This window comes from Rhincodon typus, chromosome 2 (genome assembly GCF_021869965.1).
Source record: "Rhincodon typus isolate 14 chromosome 2, sRhiTyp1.1, whole genome shotgun sequence".
NCBI classification, from domain to species: Eukaryota; Metazoa; Chordata; class Chondrichthyes; order Orectolobiformes; family Rhincodontidae; genus Rhincodon; species Rhincodon typus.
In genome coordinates, this window is record NC_063333.1 from 118,446,375 (window position 1) to 118,462,654 (window position 16,280).

The 16,280-nt window shown below is 39.2% G+C and overlaps 1 protein-coding gene across 3 annotated transcripts in view; it reads right to left on the reverse strand.

Moving 5' to 3' along the window:
* Positions 1-747: 747 nt before the first annotated feature.
* nup153 (nucleoporin 153) overlaps positions 748-16,280 on the reverse strand; it is a 65,368-nt gene continuing 49,835 nt past the window's right edge. For 2 of the 3 annotated variants that reach the window (XM_048611529.1, XM_020509949.2), the window contains exons 18-22: positions 15,270-16,121; positions 5,942-6,307; positions 4,440-4,718; positions 2,638-2,800; positions 748-1,845 (exon numbers count right to left, since the gene is read on the reverse strand). In XM_048611529.1, the coding sequence (XP_048467486.1) occupies positions 1,752-1,845; positions 2,638-2,800; positions 4,440-4,718; positions 5,942-6,307; positions 15,270-16,121 (1,754 nt within the window). In that variant the 3' untranslated portion in view covers positions 748-1,751. Of the gene's footprint in view, positions 1,846-2,637; positions 2,801-4,439; positions 4,719-5,941; positions 6,308-15,269; positions 16,122-16,280 lie in introns of those variants that run through there. The other variant, XM_048611536.1, reaches the window with a different exon arrangement.

Sequence of the window (16,280 nt, forward strand, 5' to 3'; positions counted from 1 at the left end):
GAGCAACAGGGTTATTTCAGTATTCTGATAAATTCATTGCCCAACTGACTCAAATGGTTATCTAGTGACTTATTTTGTGATCCTGTAAGTTAGCTGCAGCTATTTCTTTACATACGTGACAACATTCTAAATAATTTCTTCAGCCATGAAGGACCTTGGCATATGTTGTGGTTAAAAAAAATGGTCTGTACAGATTCAAGTCTTCCAACACAACTAAAATAAAGTGGAAAAAAAATTATGGCTATCAAAGCAGACTTGGAGATTATATCTATTAGGAAATTTAAAAAAAAACAAACAGGCTGGGTCTTTTTCTAGATAGAAGTGACTTGGAGGTTTTTAAAATTCTGAATGGGTTTGAATAGGGTGCATTTAGAGACTGTGCATTTGTGGAAAATTCAAAGCACAAATATAAGACAGACAGTCATGAATAAATGTAAGTGAAAGTTGAGGAAAAAATGTCTTTACCCAGAAATTGCATATAATATGGAACATGGCACATCAAACAGTTATGGTGATAGGATCAGGGATAATGTCCTTACAAGCAACTCGCTAGAGGTATGTGAAAAGACAAAGGGACATAAGGGTATGCCTGTTAGGGTCAGGCCTGGTTTAGTATTGTAAATTCTGTGCATGTCAGAAGAACTCTTCTGAAACAGTACAATAATTTAAGTATGCACAGCATATTAAGACATGAAATAATTTTAAATAATCATTCAGAAGAAAGGACTTACACTGAACAAAATCAAATGATTTAATATTTCTTTTTTTATTGATGGCATTTATCCCATGGTTTTGTTAATCATACAGTAATAAACATGGCTTTAATATTAAATTGTTCTCCTTATTATCCAAAGTCACCATAGTCCATTTAAACAAATATAAAAATATATAGTTAATACTTTGTACAACACTGTTTTGGTCCAAACAAAAGTGGATCACAAAAGCCAATATGCAAACTTTAAAGAGTTCCCAATTTTTTTTAAATCACAAAGGATGTTAAATGGATTAGGCAACTTTGAATAATGAGATTTACATAATAAAATCTTCTAATAGACAGTACTGAACGAAAAACATACCACTATAACAAAAAATAATTCAAGTTCACAGATTTGTGATTTTGTCCAAGAATGGTAATTGACTGAAAATCATAAGATATGTACATAATAGCTTGTAATAAAATGAAATAAGTCAAAAAAGCATAAACAGAATTTTTAAAAAGCACATGTTCTATGAAAATGAAGACAATTCATTTGAAGTCCTTGAAGTATGATTCTTCAATCATTCTGCAGTCAGAAAACATCAGTGCACAACAGGCCATCCATTTAACATCTACACACTCACATACTTCACACATATTGTGATGAAACCTTTGCACAATTATCAGCCCTATTCTCACTGATGCTCTTCAGTCCGTACAAACCTTTCAGTACAATTGAGTGGGTTATGAACAATATCTAGTGGTGCAGATGAAGAGGTATCAATATACAAAGCCATTCACTTTGCAGGTTGTTTGTAGCCAGACCATGCCAAGTCTTTAACTAATGACACTGCTGGGATCTCACAAAAAAAATCTACAGTCCACCCATCACCAGGCAACTAAAAGCAGCGACCAATTATATGCAGGTTCAAATGGTCCTAGGTAGATCTGATAAAGCCCAGAAGGAGGTACAATTCAATTATTAATGCAGGGCACCAGCTCTTTATAGAAAATACATTTTCAATAATTAGCTGTTTTTAAACAGTTGTGACATCTACTTCTTGCGTCTAACTGCAGTCTTTATCTTCCGACCAGTAACAGTTGAACGGCCACTAGACGTCGTAGAAAAAGGATTGGTGCTGCTAACCCTGCCCAAAAGAAAAACAAAGGCCACTTATTGATTGAATTATATATAAATAAATTAAACACAAGTTCAACTTGTATAAAGAACATCTTTGTTCATATTTCAATTTCAGAGTTTAACCATGTCACACATTTAATGATGTTTCTTCAGTTATGCTTAAAATGTATAAATGGGTGCAGTGAAACAGTGGACTTGTTGAAATAATCCATTACCACTTTAAAACAAGGTTTTAGCTGCCCAACAACTGTGGTTGCAAATTGATTAAGTCAATCAGATAGGTTCCAGAAAATTAACCTTCAATATCACATCCTTATGTTATTTTGATGAAAACAGTCAGTTTGTTCGTAACCATCATCCCAGTATAAACTGCAAGCCACTGCTCAACACCCTCCATTACAGCAGTTCCATGGAGTCACTCATAAAGGATGCTTCTGATGATCACAAATTCACCATACTTTATTCCATCTTACAATTGCCATATTCTACAACGTCTACTCAACATACATCATGGAATATTTTTCCTGTTAAAAGTAAATTCAAGCCAATATCAGCTGTATTTATAGACATGCACAACAACAGTTTTGAAATGCAATCCACAGCTTTAAATTTAAGCTTCAATGAAATGCAACTTTTTTCCGGATGGGCATCTAAGATATCGGAATTCAACTACGCCACTTCATTTCTTTACACAAAACCTTCTTTTCAATCTTTGAACATCTGATCTTGGCTAAATTAAGTTAGCAGTGAGAAGCATTTAGTTACTTCAGAAAACCTTGCATCACATATAGGTTCTTACCCAACAGCGAATCCAGGGGATGGATTGAACTGAAAGCCACCAGTGGATCCAGGCTGTTGTGTTGCTCCCGTAGAAGCAGATCCAAATTTAAAAACCTCATTTGATGAATTGGTGGCATTGAAGTTAAAACTATGACCACTGTTTCCAAACTGGAAAGCATTACCTACAGATTACAGATTAAGTTAGAAATCATCTCTAAACAAATATCACATAGAATAAAAAAGTTTTCAATTACAAGCAATGTTATGCCTCTGCTTGTTACAAATTAACTCTGGCTTGGTCACTTTCCAAACTTCCAATCAACAAACTAATTTAGAAAGACTTTTTTGTAATCTAAAATAAAAACAGACCACTTTTATACATTAGCTTGGCCTTCATAACAGATCTTACTTCAGTTAAACATGTCAATTTGCATAGCTTACCCTCGTGCCTCCACACTTACGGGAAGACCCAACATTTTTGTATCCCTCTTACAAGTCCTTTGAAACAAAGTTTTATAAACTCATGGTCATTCCTCGGACTATATCATCTCACGTGGCCCCTTAATTAGCATCACCGCAATCACAGATTAAATCATTTTTCAACTGTTCCGTTGTATTCCTAATCACGCAACTACTCTTTTGTCTGGCCTTTCACCCTTAGCAAACTTCAGTGCATCTAAAACACTAACAATATGCTTTTGTTAGTCAAGCCTAACACACCACTTCTGGTCTTGCTCACCTAAACTGGCCTTGGTCCTTTAGTGATTTAATGTAATATTGCCACCCGCATTTTCAAATCCACTCACTCAATCTTGTCCTCCATAGACAGTATTTTTATAACTACTACAATGACCCCTCAAGCACTTTTGCAACTCTCTCACTTTGCCCTATCTTCAGCAGCTGTGCTTTCAGCTATCTTGCCCTTACTCGCTGGAACATCTTTCCTCCATTTCCATTTTTACTTGATGCTTTTCCTTAAAATCAATTTCTTTTGGGTAGAGATTTTGGATTGGCATTCAACGGTCTCATGAGGCTGCAGTGAATTTGGCTGTATCCTATAGGTCAGACAACTCCCATTATTTTCAAATCTACCATTCCATGCTCAAAAAGTACCCATGTTATGAGATCCTAACAGGTCTGGAGTAGACAGGAAAATATAATGGCTACAAATTGTACTGCAATTTGTAATGTACAATCAGTTCTCAACCTTTTTTGCTTTTAAAGCTACCTGGCCTGACACCACACACCATACTCCATCAGACTAGGTGTCTACAGGCACCTATTATGATTGAGGGATTTTTTTCCTCCTCATTATTTTGGGATTGGCATGATTGTAGTTTTATAGCAGAGGTAAACATTTTAAGAAATAAAATTGCAATCTATTAATTTTCATCTTCCACTTCAACATCTGGTATGTTCGCTTTTCCTGCCACTGCCTATGACAAACAATTTATATGCCGCACAGAGGAGATTGCTAAAAACTTCTCTTCTCGGATGCATACAATGGAGTTTTATAACTAGAGAAGGTACTGTGTTAGATTTTAATTACAAACGCTACTTCTGCCACATTACCTAATATATTTCACCAAACTCAGGATAACTATTCTATTTAGTCTAGACTACATGCAACTCCAGCCCCATAGACTAGTGGTGAGCTCTTAAGTGCTCTTGAAATGGCTAAGCAAGCCACTCAGGTCAAGGGACATTAGTGGCTATCAACAAATACTGTCAGCAATGTCAACATTGCTGAAAGAATAAATTTAAAATTTGGATATGCCAAATTTAAAGCAGTTTAACTTACTAAAATATGAATTTACTTACTCGAGGTAGATGAAGTTGAACCAAATGTGGGTTGTTGGTTGGGTAACTGTCCTCCAAAGAGAGATGGTTGGCTACTGGTAGACTGTGGACCAAAGGCAGGTTGCTGACAACCTGTTGAGAATGCAAAGGTAGGTGCACCAGCCGAAACAAAGGCAGTAGGTGGCTGACTGCTGCTTTGTCCAAAGAGAGGAACAGGGGTCTGTACATTACCAAAAGCTGGAGGATTTACTGCAGCTGTAGAACTTGATCCAAACCCAAAGATAGAGTTTGAGGAACCACCTGAAAGATCAAATGGTAAGCAATACCATTAAGATATCTTCAAGTTACTGGTTTTATCATACTTTAATTTTTATAGCTATTTTTCTGCGCTAGCTCAAATTATCGATAATTTTTAAAAACTGTGTTACATGGAGAGGTACCGGAAGTCTGGAGGTTGGCTAATGTGGTGCCACTATTTCAGAAAGGTGGTAAGGAAAAGCCAGGGAACTACAGACCGGTCAGCCTGACATCAGTGGTGGGCAAGTTGTTGGAGGGAATCCTGAGGGACAGGATTTATATGCATTTGGCAAGCCAAGGACTGATTAGGGATAGTCAACATGGCTTTGTGCATGGGAAATCATGTCTCACTGACTTGATTTTGAGTTTTTTGAAGAAGTAACGAAGAGGACTGATGAGGCAGAGTGGTGGACGTGATCTATATAGACTTCAGTAAGGCGTTTGACAAGGTTCTTCATGTAGACTGGTTAGCAAGGTTAGATCACATGGAACACAGGGAGAACTAGCCATTTGGATACAGAACTGGCTCAAAGGTAGAGACAAAGGGTGGTGGTGGTGGCTTGCTTTTCAGACTGGAGGCCTGTGGCCAGGAATGCGCCACAAGGATCAGTGCTGGGTCCACTGCTTTAGGTCATTTATATAAATGATTCGTATGTGAACATAAAAAAGAGATAAGGTTAGTAAGTTTGCAGATGACACCAAAATTAGAGGATGTAGTGGACAGCGAAGGTGGTTACTTCAGAGCACAACGGGACCTTGATCAGATGGGCCAAGGAGTGGCAGATGGAGTTTAGTTAGGATAAATGAGGAGCTGCATTTTGCGAAGGCAAATCAGGGCAGGACTCGTGCACTTGACAGCAAGGTCCTGAGGAGTGCTGCTGAACAGAGTCCTTGTAGTGCATAGCTCCTTTAAAAGTAGAAATTTGCAGGCAGACAGAATAGTGAAGGCGTTAGGTATGCTTGCCTTTCTTGGTCACTGCATTGAGTGTCAGAGTTGGGAGGTCATTGTTGCAGCTGTAGAGACATTGGTTGGAACACTACGTGCAATTCTGGTCTTCCTGCACATTACAATGCTTTATTGTCTATGTCAGTTATATCTAAAATGGTCTTTTGGTTTCTTATTGATTTAATACTATCTAAAATACAAAAAAAAATCTCCACATTGAACATATTATATCTTTGTATTCTTACACATCTCAAAACTGAGAGGATATGGTAAGACTTACCTGTTGAACTTGATGTTGTGGTTGAAGCACCGAATGTAAACACAGATGATGTAGCAGTGCTACTACTGGGTGTTGAGCCAAATGGGAATGCTACAGAAGTCCCTGTACTTGAATTACTGACAGCTGGTTTAATATCCTGTGAGCCAAATAAAAATGGCTTGGTTGCAGCAACTGTTGACTCAGAACAGCTTCCAAGATTTGCACTTCCTGCAGTGGTGCTCGCCTGTCCAAATAAAAATGGTGGGTTTGTAGCAGATGCAGAATTACCAAAGATGGAGGGGGGTGCAGAACCCGCAGCATTTGCTGCAGTGGACATGGAAGAACTGTTGCCAAATAAGCTGAAAGCTGGTTTTGTAATTCCTTGTTCTAGAACACAAAGTAAAATTAAGATCAATTCAAACTTTGAATATTTCTACAAAATTACCACTGAGCTGCTCATACTATTCAAATGCATTAAGGCGCACATGATGCAGTGAGAGGTTAATAGAACAAATACACCCTCTAAACAAAAGTAAAAAAATCTACATACAAAAAATGCTTTGTTATTATACATGCATTCAAATATATTGATTGTTTAAACAGGAATACATGGTCACCTTAGGCTGAAGTATTTTCTGCGGGCTCTGCAGCTGCAAATGCAACTAAAATACAGGAGAAATGATCAACCATTCAGCCCATCCAGGCTGCTTCACTACCCTCGAGTGGGGAAATTCCTTCTCATTTTAGTCCTAATGGCCGCCCTTTTTTCCTAAGACTGTCAGATGAAGCAGCCTTCTTGGTTCTAACCTTTCTAAAAGGTCAGAGAAAACAGACTCAAACTCTTCAACTGATGATCCCACCATCCCAGGAATTAGACTGATGAACCTCTGCTGCACTCCCTCTCTGGCAAGGGGACCAGAACTGCACATAATACTCCAGGTGCAGTTTCACCACTGTTCTCTACAATCAAAGCAGGACTTCATTTCTGTACTCAAATTCCTCTTCACATTATATTCCATCAGCCAAGCTCTTTTCCACTGACAGCCTGCATATATTCCCATGAAGCCTCTTTGCATTCTCCTTACAACTCTCATTCCCACCAAATTTTGTATAATCTGCAAACTTGGAAATATGACAACTGACTGCATCTATTTCATTGAAATAGATTGCAAATAGTTGGAACTCACACACTGATCCTTATGGTAATCCACCAGTCACAGACTGCTAACCTGAGAATGACCCATTTACTCCTGATCCCTTTGTGCCTATTAACTAATCCTCAATTCAAGCAAGTATATTACCCCAATCCCATGCGCTTTAATTTTTGCTAACTATCCTTACATGGGACATCAAAAGCCTTCTCAAAATCCAAATATACCACATTCACTGACACCATCTAATCGACTCAACCAGTAACGTCCTAAAAATAACCTCAGGTTTGTCAAACATCATTTCCCCTTCATTAAATTCACATTGACGGGCCAATCAGACAACTATTTTGTAAATATCCAGTCGTCATCCCCCTATGTTCCCTACTATTGGCAAACTAACAGGTCTGAAGGTCCCACTTTCTTCCTTCGTCCTTTAATAAACAGTGTGGTTATGACTGTATGCTTCCAATCCTCAAGTACCATTGTAGAATTAATTGAATTTTTAATGATCACTGATGCGTCCACCATTTGTGTAGCCATCTGTTTTCAACACTTTTATTGGGAGGTTATCAGGTCCCACGAATTAGTCAACTTTCTATCCTATTAACTTGTGCAATACTACTTTTTCACTCATACTATATTCTTTCAGTTCTCTAAGGCCTTCGATGTTAATTATTTCAGGGAGACTTGTGTATGCCTTTGTAAAGGCAAACACAAAGTTATTTAGCTTCTTCGCCATTTCTCAACTTCCTATTATAAATCCTAACCTTTCATGTGTAGACTCATTTGTCTCCACTGTTCTTTTACGTATAGAAGCATTTAAAATGGTTATGTTTCTTTCCATTTTACATTCATATTCTATTCTTTATCAATTTCTACATGCTCCATTGATGAATTCTAAAATTGTCTCAATCCTCAGGCTTATAACTTATTTTGCCAATTTTACAAACCTCTTCTTTTGATTAAAAGCAATCTTTCATTTCCCTCATAATCCTGTTGGGCATTTTTGCCTCAAAGGAATTAATGCTTTGGAAAACTATGCATTCATTATCTGAATATTAGCCATTGCCTATCAACCTTCAAACTGCCTAACATTTTTCCAAATCACCAATGACCAACACACTGATCCCAGACCAGTTTAGGGTTCCCAACACAATGGAATAATTACCCCCTTCCTGAATATCAATAATAAAAAAATTACACGCTAGACATATTTTCAGTTTAGAAATTAACAGCTGGTGTGATAACAATCACACGTGATTAGGTCAGGATAGTAAAAACTGAAATGCATTTAGAAAGCATGTGAAAAATACACTGAGACAAGTTTCATTTGCACCAAACATTCCATAATGGATAGTTGTCACTGGCAGGGTGCCATGGCTAATTGTCCTGTGGCTCTGACGCAAATTAACTCAGTATAAACAAGTAAAGGGGGCATTCAGAAAAGCTATGATGCAGTAACTCCAGAATACTGCAATTACAGAGCTCTTCCTCTATACTTTTTCCTGCTGGGTTGATGTTCCATAACTACAAATGTCATTAAGGTGCTTCCATCTCACTACGGCTTTGTGGTCAAGTTATATCCAACAACCTGCTCTAGAAATTCTGTTCACAATTTGACATCTTTCCACCACAGCAGCTGAGGCAATCTTTAATGTTCTAAATTAAGTTAATTCACCCTATCTCCCAAGGTTAGTTCGTAATAAAAATTTCAGGATCTGGACCTAGAGATGCAGCTTCAAAAAAAAAAAACTAATCAGCTCTGCCTTCATGCCAAGTGTTGATATAATGCAACCATACATTCTGAGACACTGTTTATAGTCAAACAGAGGCAAAAATATCTCTGCCCACCTTCAGTAGCAGAGGTAATTAGGAATCAAACTAGACCATTGCCTCTGGGACACCCTAGTCCATTCCTCAACCAACACCAACCCCTCCTCCCACAGCACCTTCCCATGTAACTGAAGATGTAACATCTGCCTCTTCACCTCCTCCCTACTCACCATCCAAAGGCCTGAACAGTCATTCCAGGTGAAACAGCATTTCACCTGTACCGCCTCCAATCTGGTCTACTGCATTCGCTGCACCCATATGGCCTACACTACACTGGAGAAACCAAACACAGACTGGGCAACCGCTTTGCAAAATACCTCTGGTCCATGCACAAGCATGACCCTGACCTTCCCGTAGCCAGCAATTTTAACAAAGCTTCCTGTTTGTGTGCCCATTTGTTTGTCCTCTGCATGCTGCAATGCTCCAGCGAATCACAGTGCAAAACAACATCTCATCTTCAGACTAGGCACTTTACAACCTTCTGGACTTAATACGGAGTTCAATGCTTGTTACATTCTGTCTCACCATGTCCTCTCTCCCCTTCCCCTCCACTCCAGCGGGAGAGTCTGGCAGTTAGACACACCATTGTTCTGCCATTCTCACAATCCGATCACTTAATCCGATTTATCAACACCTTTTCTCCCCCAGCACCCCAACCCCCACCATTGCATAAATGCTGCCCCCTCCACATCAGCTCTGAAGAGTCATCTCGACTCAAAATGTTAGATTGCTCTCTCCATGAATGCTGCCTGACCCAGTGATTTACAGCATTTTTTATTTTCAGTATAAATTCCAGCATTTGCAGTAATTTGCTCCTAGACATGTTGACAGTTTAATTCATCCATATTTTAAAAATGCAATAACCCAGAGATAACCAGGATTGATCATGAATGAAATCAAAAACAGTGGTTAAAATCTGGCTCAGATGATTTTCTTTTAACATTCAAAATTTGGGTAATAGAACTTCCAACCTGAAGTACCACATTTATTATTACAATAGCTACATAAAAGTATCCTTCAACTACAATGAAGTTAATATTTGTTCAGCTACTTTTCTCTTCCGTAGTGATTTGCTGAATTGCTACCTGTGATACAGTTGCAAGGGAGCAGGTTGTAAATGATCTTGAACACATGGTACAGTGCAAGTTTAGGCATTCAACTATATAGTCATTTGAGAACATATATGGCAGTTTAAGGGTGGTGAGATGAACAACGTCAGTGTAACTTCAGAAAGAGCCACTTGATATTTGACAAAGTGGATCACTGACTTCTTAATCCTCACAAAAAGAAAATGAGAATCTGTGCCTATTTAGACTATTTCATTGGGAGCCACTGGTTGACTTAAAGAACAATCACATGTATTCTAGGGATCTCTCTCTAAACAGTTACGCAGAATTGTGAGGACATTTACAATTTTTCATAGCCTCAAACAGATTTATGGCACCAGTAACTCCAAGTCAAATTCTACTTTCTAATAGTTAGAGGATAACATTGCGCAGTTGCATTTTCCCATGAAAAACAAACATTTATGGCTTTGACTAAGTGAATTAGTGCAAGTTAGCTGTATCATGATGTCTAATTTTGAAATATGCAAGTTAGAATAGCTTAAGTAGACTAAAATAGCAATAAAGGTAAAACTTGAGGGAGAAATGGAGAAAGCTAAGGCATGATCATTATTAAAGGGCAAGAGGCTGATCACTTAGGACTGAGACAAGGAGAAATTTCTTCATTCATAGGGTTATGATTCTTCAGGATTCTCTTCCTTCAGACAGCTGTAGATGCTTCATTGTTGAATATAACTAAGGCTAAAGATAGATATGTGGTGTCTCAGTGAATAAAAAGATATGGAAAGCAGATTGAAAACAAGTTTAGATCAGTCATGATTGTATTGAATGGCAGAACGGGCTCAATGGGCAGTATGGCCTACTCCTGCTTCTACTTATGATTTTAAAATTTTAGGCAGGGATAAATATATTAGAATGATTCAAAACATTGTTTTTTATTCTATGGCAGGTTTGACTGGGGAAAGCATTCTCTACCCAGTATATTTGTTCGTCCACACTGATTCATCGGCAGCCTAACATCTCTGTTAGCCATACAAACCCAGAGTAACAAACAGTACTTGGAGTTTTCTTGGATCACCAGGTACCCAAGAATAGAGGGACAGACACGTGACTCTAGACCTATAGCAACGTACACTCGGTCCTCGCTATCCACCAATTTTCTACCTGCAGATCGGCCCCAGACACCCCCTCAAAATTTGTTCAGAGGCTTTAAACTACACCAAAAAGATTTGAAACACCTCCAACAACCTGAACATGTACAGACGCATTCCTTTGCATGCGAGTGCATTCTTATGTGTACACCTCCTGCTCCATCTGGGTGTGAGCATTCACATTCCATTCTCTTGTCCAGTTCTCCACATGGTCTGCCTCGGTAAACATCACAGTCATTCTCTGTACATAGAAAGGGGGCCTTACTGATATCTGCATTTTTGTCAGCTGCAAGTCTGCGCCCCTCCGTCATCCCAGATAACGAAGACTGAGTATGGTTGACTCTTGGCTGCCCCTGAAATGGCTAAGGCAGCCACTTAATGTGTCAAACTGCTTTAGATAATTCTGTAAGGAATGAAACTAGACAGACCACCTAACATTATCTTTTCACCAGACGCACCCATCCCTGTTACTAAAATCTGGGGACTTCTACCAAAATTGAATGACCCCCATAATAGCCTGACAAAGTCATACTCATGCACCTTACAACGGCCTAGACACCATCAACATGTGCAGTAGTTACTCTGCACTGGCAGGACAGACCTGGAAATGGCAGCACTATGTTATGTAACCAGTGAGGAGTTATTGGGAGTCCTCAACATTGACTCCGAACTCCTTCAAATGCGTTGACATCAGGTCAAACACGGGCAACAAAATCTACTGATTACCACCCTACAGATCACTTATAGCTGAAGAATCAATACCCCATGTTGAACACAAGTTGGAAATTATGGATAGCAACAAAATATTCTGGGTGGGTTACTCCAATAAACACAAGTAGCTCAGTAGCACCATTACTGAGTCCTAAAGGTAATTAGGGTTGATAATAAATGCTGACCTAGTCATTGATAACCACATCCCATGAAAGGAGAATTTAAAACAAAGATGCCTTGTGAATGAGGCAGATGTCAGATCTCTCCGCAGAAAGTAAACAACTTTGGTGGGCGTCGCAGAGTTACTATTTTCATTCCAACCAGGGTAGGAATGTGGAATGTACAGGAATACCAATTAGCTGGTCACCTTGACCGTATTCATTTTGCATTTTTAAAAAAAGTCTTTTTCAAAAAGTTAAAAATTCATGTTTCCTGCCAATGGATTAAAACAATTTTAGCATAAAGCATGACTTCACTTCAATGAGAGTAGCTAGTTCATTGTTTGAGTGCTTTCCTTGCTGCTAGATTCAGTAGCCTTTTCAAAGTCAAGAAATGAAGATTCTTTACAAGTTCATGCACAACATTTAGTTGCACAAGATCATTAAATTCAGGCATGAGGATATTCATCTCAAGTATTATTCAGATATATCCAGTGGGTCACTCGCATGTTCCTGTTGAGTACTGACCCATCTGTGGATTTCAAAGTAGCATCTATGACAGTGGTAGAGCTGGGAGTTCTTTTGATAGCAACATGCATGACATGAAAGTTACCAGTATCTCTGGGTAGTTTGCTTTTTTTGCATTGATCTGAAACTTGTGGGCACGGTACTTTGCTGACTTCTGCACAACTGCCTGAGCGACCACAAGATTATTACAAGTTTTACGATTAGGAGACAGGTTGTAAGTTAGGTCAGCTGTGCTTTTTGTTTCAATAAGGCACTCTCACAAAGTGGATCTCAAACCAATTTGTGTTCAGTTTTTCCCTTTGTCAAAGGTCGTTAATTGCAACTTCTTTGAGAACTGATGGCCAAGACTTCCATGCTTCAAAATTATCTGATGAGTCCTCATGCAGAAAAGGACCTCCTGAGAGAATCTGAGCAGTTCTGATAGTTATCGATAGCCCTCATGCATAGAATACTGATGTGCAACATCCCATCATGCTCTGCCTTGTGAATTTTTGATGTGACACCTGCACCCTGCCATTCACAAGCAAAGTCAGATGGGCTTCACTTGAATCATCTGGCAAAAAGAGGGCTTTAAATTAATTTGGGGAAAAGGGGATATGCAGGCTTACAAAGTAAAAGGATCTGGCAGCATTGTAAGTCAGCTATTTGGTTAATGACACCCAGAGCGGGACAGGAAGGCACATAGTGTTCAAACATAGAAAAGCAGCAAATAGGATTAAAGAGGCTGAAGACTGCAAAAAGGCAAAAATTAATGGCTCCTCACTTGAATGCACTTAGCATTTAGAAAATAAAAGGGACAAACAGACATCAATGGATATGATCTTACTGCCATTATGGAAACAAAATAATCAAAGCTGGGAACTAAGCAGAGATATGTGACCTTTCAAAAGGACAAGCAGGAAGGAAAGTGTGTTGGGGTAGCTTGTAGGATAAAGAATAAATAAGGAAATAATGAAGCAATGTTAAAAAAGGCAGGACATTAAGCATGGATTTGCCATATAAACAGTGGCTACAAGAATATGAACACTGCAGTGAGTAACTGTCCTCCAAACTCCCAAATCCTGCCCATCATCTACAAGGCACAAGTCAGGCGTGTGATGGAAAACTCTCTACTTGCCTGGATGGGTGTAACTCTAATAAAAAAAATCAAGCTTTACACCATTCAGGACAAAGCATTCTGCTTCATTGGCTTGGCACCACAGCCACAAGCATCCACTCCCTCCACAATAGATGTTCAGTAGCAGCTATTTATACTATCTACAAGATGCAGTGCAGAAATTCACCAAAAATTCTTAGACTGCACCTTCCAAACCCATGACCATTGCTGTCTAGAACAACAAAAGCAGCAGATACATGGGAACACAACAAGCTGCCAGTTCCCTTCCAAGCCACTCACCACTTGGAAATTTAGTACATTCCTTCACTGTCACTAGGTCAAAATCCTGGAATCCCTCCCCAAGGGTATTGTGGGTCCATCTACAGCACATGGACCGCAAGGGTTCGAGGAGACAGCTCACCACCACCTGTTAGCCGGGGACAGGCAATAAATGTTGGCCAGCCAGCAATGCCCACATCCCAGGAGTGAAAAGAAAAAAGGTGCAGATGTTGAAAGTGGCAAATGGTGTGTTGAACTTCATAGCGAGGGGATATGACTACAGGAGTCGTCGTACTGCAATCGTATGCGGCCTTGGTGGGACAACACCTGGAATATTGCGGCAGTTTTGATCCCCTTGTCTAAGGAAGGATGTTCTATTTATGGAGGCAGATCAAGGAAGGATTACAAGACTGATTCCTGGGATTGCAAGTCTTGTATGAAGGGAGATTAGATCCAAGGGGATTATATTCACAGGTGGTCAGAAGAACGAGGCAGGAAGTTTCACAGAAACCTATAAAATCCTAATAGTTTTAGACATGGTAAATGCAGGATGGATGTTCCAAATGACCAGAGAGTCTAGAACCAGTGGTCACAGTGTAAGGATATGGGATAGGCCATTTAGGACTGGGGTGAGCAGAAATTTCTTCAGAGTGATGATCCTTTGGAAATTTCTGCCACAGAAAGCAGTTGAGGCGAAAACATTGAATGTCTTCAATAAGATTTACTGGTTAGAGGGTAAAAGGATCAAATAGCATGGGACAAGAGCAGGAACACTGTACTAAGTTGGATGATCAGCCATGATCACACTGAATTGCAGAGCAGGTTTGGAGGGCCGAATGGCATACCCCTGTTCTTATTTTCTATGTTTCTGAAGTCATGAAGAAGGTAAATCATGATTTGCATCTCTACTGAAGGCATAACAGAAAATGCATGCTAGTTCAATGGTAACACTTCTGCTCAATTCAGAAGATAGTGGGTTTAGGATTCACTCTAGAGACCTGAGCACTTATCCTATGCTGAGACTACAGCATGCAAGCACCAAGGGAATGCTACACTGTGGGATGGGTTGTTTGCAAAACAGACACTTAACCAAAATCTCACACTACCCTCTCAGGTGCGTCTAGAAGATTCCACAGCACCATTTCTAAGAGTAGGGAAACTCTGCTCCTTGTTCTGTCCAATATTTGTGCCTCAACTAATCAGCAATGGATTAGGTGGTCATTGTCACTTTTTGCAACATTTTGAGCACAAGATAGCTCCCACGTTCCCCAATTTTTAACATATACATTTCAAATGCACTTCACAATGTGTAAAGCACGTCGTGGTGTACAAATTCAACCCTTCCTTTTTTTTCCCCCTTTAATTTGTCATTCCTTACCTGAAGTATTTACTGTAGCCCCAAACACAAATCCTTGCTGTGCAGTTTCTGTTGCCTCTGGTTTTTCAACGGGTTTAACTAAGTTGAAAGTAAACCCAGTCTTAGGTTCTGCTTTTGAAGTGTCAGACAAAGATGCTGATTCTTTGGTTTGCTCTGGCTTTTTAAAAGTAAGTTCAGACTGTGGTTGCGGTTCAACATCTTTCCTTTTACCAAATGCAATTGGTGTAGAGCACAAAGAGTTCTGTTTCTCATCTGGTTTGCCAAACACAAAAGCTTTTGCTGCCACAGGCTCCTGATCTACTGCTTTTTCAAGCAGAACTGCATTTACATTTGCACCATCTTTTCTTTCTTCTGCTTTGTCCAGCTGAAACTGCACTACCGAAGTTTCTTTTTTCTCCTCTGTGCCGAATTTAAAGCCACTCGCAGTGCCCTTATCCTCAGGTTTAAATGTTCCACTCGTATCAAATTTAAAACCCCCAGGTGCCACGTCACTTTTCTTACTTTGTTGACTTGTATCAGAGGCAAACTTAGTTGAAGTTGGATTGTTACCAAAGGCAGCTACCTCGAATTTAAATCCACCACTAGTACCTTTAGAATTATCCTTCTTGTTTTCCTCTGAAATTTTTTCTGTTGAAGTAAGTCCAAATTTGAAACCCCCTGCAACTTCAAATTTAAGTCCTCCAAAGGCACTGGTTGAGGAAGCAGAATCTGACGTTCCAAATTTAAAACCACCCTGATTTCCAAATTTAAAACCAGTAGCACCATCTTTACTTTGCGAAGAGTCTACTGTTGAGGGCTGGATTCCAATGCTGAATGGAGAAGCAACAGTCGATAATACAGAAGAGCTGAGCCCTTAAGAGAAAAAGAACATGATAATTAAATTTACACTACCTGATACTGTAATATAAACAATGATCAGATATTCTTTCAGTACAAGATACATTAGTTCTGTAATATCAGTAATGAAGTCACCAACTTCTAAAATTTATTCTTTTAAAAAAAAAGTATCTG